This window comes from Bufo bufo, chromosome 1, assembly GCF_905171765.1.
Source record: "Bufo bufo chromosome 1, aBufBuf1.1, whole genome shotgun sequence".
Classification (NCBI taxonomy): Eukaryota; Metazoa; Chordata; class Amphibia; order Anura; family Bufonidae; genus Bufo; species Bufo bufo.
The window spans coordinates 776,307,078-776,309,509 of record NC_053389.1 but is presented as its reverse complement, the minus strand read 5'-3'; the positions used below and the strand labels follow the sequence as shown (position 1 = coordinate 776,309,509).

General features: G+C 47.3%; 1 protein-coding gene across 1 annotated transcript; it reads right to left on the bottom strand.

Annotated features, from left to right (window-relative positions):
• Positions 1–338: 338 nt before the first annotated feature.
• LOC120986340 (beta-4C adrenergic receptor-like) lies at positions 339–2,021 on the bottom strand. Its single transcript, XM_040414862.1, has one exon. It carries the CDS (start codon positions 1,869–1,871, stop codon positions 606–608), a length of 1,266 nt encoding a protein of 421 aa, XP_040270796.1. The 5' UTR covers positions 1,872–2,021; the 3' UTR covers positions 339–605.
• Positions 2,022–2,432: the final 411 nt, after the last annotated feature.

Genomic DNA, 2,432 nt, shown 5'->3' with positions numbered 1-2,432 from the left:
TGTAGACCTTATCCACAGGATAAAGAATAACTGTGAGATTGGTGGGGGTCCCAGCGGTGGGATAACTTTTAACAGCCGGAATACCCCTTTAATGAGCTACTAAAGAAAAACCTTAAGACGACAAATTCATCTCTGCAGCTTCTGCTTCTGGAAATATAGCAGAGCTGAAAATGTCATTTAATGTCAGGGAAGGCTGTAAGTTGATGTACTAATGTCAGTTCTACAGAGAAGAATTCCTGTGTCAAAAGACAAACTCAGCTCTGCTACATGTGTACACTCAATGCTAAAAATTACGTTTTTTTTTTGTTTTTTTTGTGTGTTTTTTTGTTTTTCCAGAGGAAACAGTAGTCTCAATTCAGATACAAAAGGGGAATCTAAAACACATACATAACATGTCAGGAGCCACCTCTACCCTCAGCATCAAGTAAACACGTCTGGGATTTGCTCTTGGTGCCTCCTTACGTAGAACATGCTAAACACACGGACAACACGCATGAAGATCGTGGTCATTTCCGTCTGGTAAAGATTGTGCAAAGCATCATCTTCTGTAAAACACAGGGGTCAACCCCCATTGACTCAATGGAATGAAGGCTCCATTCAGTGGCTTACATGTCAGGCCGGTCAGGATGGTGGAAGTTGCCTGGACTGTTCTTCAGGCTGGTCTCCTCAGTCCTGCTGCTACAACGACTACTACTGCTGAGACTTCCATTGCCCAGCTCAGCATCTGCCAAGTGCTTGGTCCCATCACAGCTTAGCTGGTTGCTAGAGGAGTACTGGCACCTTCTAGGGTCCTTAGACAGAGCGTGGAGCTTTCTGTCTGCAGTCCTGGGGCAACAGCAAAGTTTCTTAAAGGCTTTCCTAAAATCTGGACTCCTACAATAAATGATAGGGTTCAGCCCTGAGTTCACATAGCCCAACCAGTTCAAGAACAAGAAGATCTGGTCATCTATTGAGGCAGTGCAGAAGACTTTGATGATGTTGGCCACAAAGAAGGGAAGCCAACAGAGAGTGAAGGTGCCCATGATGATGCCCAAAGTCTTAAGGGCCTTGTGTTCTTTGATGGCCAATAACCCTGAGGGTCTTCTTTTGGAAGTCCTTCTGTTTTTGGTGGAAGGCACCGGTGTTCCATTATTAAATCTCACCTTGTCCTTCTCTATCAAGTTGACTTGTTTGGTGGCCACTATAAATACCCTGACATAGACGAAGATCATGATGACGAGGGGAACATAGAAGGAGATGGTGGAAGATATGATGGCGTAGGGCATATTGGTGACAAAATCGCAGCATTTGGGGTCATTGTAACAGTCCTGGGCTATTTGGTTGTTGGTATCTCTCCACCAGTGGTTCATGATGGGCAAGAAGGAGATCAAGGCAGATACTGCCCATACAAAGCAAACTACCAACCTTGCCCTGGTTTTGGTCACCAACATCTCATACTTCAAAGGTGAAGTGATGGCAATGTATCTGTCCACAGCAATGACACACAAAGTCTCGATGCTGGCAGTGACACACAGGACATCCACAGAGGTCCACAGCTCACAAACAATGGTGTCATATAGCCAGTCCCCAGTGATGAGGATGGTGGCACCAGGTGGCACCACCAGAACTCCCATGATCAAGTCGGCGCAAGCCAAAGAGGTGATAAACACGTTGGTCATGGTTTGCAACCTTGGAGTTTTGGTTATGGCGATGATGACCAGAAGATTTCCAAAGACGATCATCAAGATCATGAAAGCCAAAGCTGCTCCTACCATCCACTTCTCTGAGAGGTTGAGGGTATGCCCACCTGCACTGCTGCTACTGCTGCTGCCAGGGCTGGAGCTCAGGTTCAACACAAGATCCGAGAAGTTGACCTCCTGGCAAGGAGCCATGGTGAAGAGAAGATGATGGTGGTGTGCTACTTCCAGCAGCTCAGTCCTGGTGATGTTGAGGGTAGAGAGGGCAGAGCAGCCCCATGGAGCAGGTATGACGTTGTGCCATGTCAGGCTGCCTGAGAGCAATGAGCAACTTCAAGCTCAGGACTCAGCTGCTGACTTCACTTTGGCAGGGACCTCTTCTGGGAGGAGTTAGGAAGCTTGCAATCATTAAAGGGGCAGTCCTCCTTTTACTTCTGCAGAGCATTAGACGTGTGCACAGTAAATGCCTACAGCACCGTCCTGGTGAGATGATACTGCTCCTGCGGTGCTCAGTACTGGAATGCCCATGTAATACCGGGATCACTGTACAATACCAGGATGATCCGACAACAAGTGCCACCTCCGACTACAACGACACAAGTCGGGTCATTATTTTGTTATTAAAACCACAGCGTAATACACCGCCAGCGAAGGGAATAAGCTCTGACAAACCGCAAGTCCACTGTGCGTATCTTCTACCTGCCGCGCCGCGGTTTATAGCGGTTTTCCCCATAGACTTCAATAGAGTTGTTAACG

Bases quoted from the DNA above. Each gene is read 5' to 3' on its own strand.
- LOC120986340 (XM_040414862.1), bottom strand. From the start codon at position 1,871: ATGGCTCCTTGCCAGGAGGTCAACTTCTCGGATCTTGTGTTGAACCTG.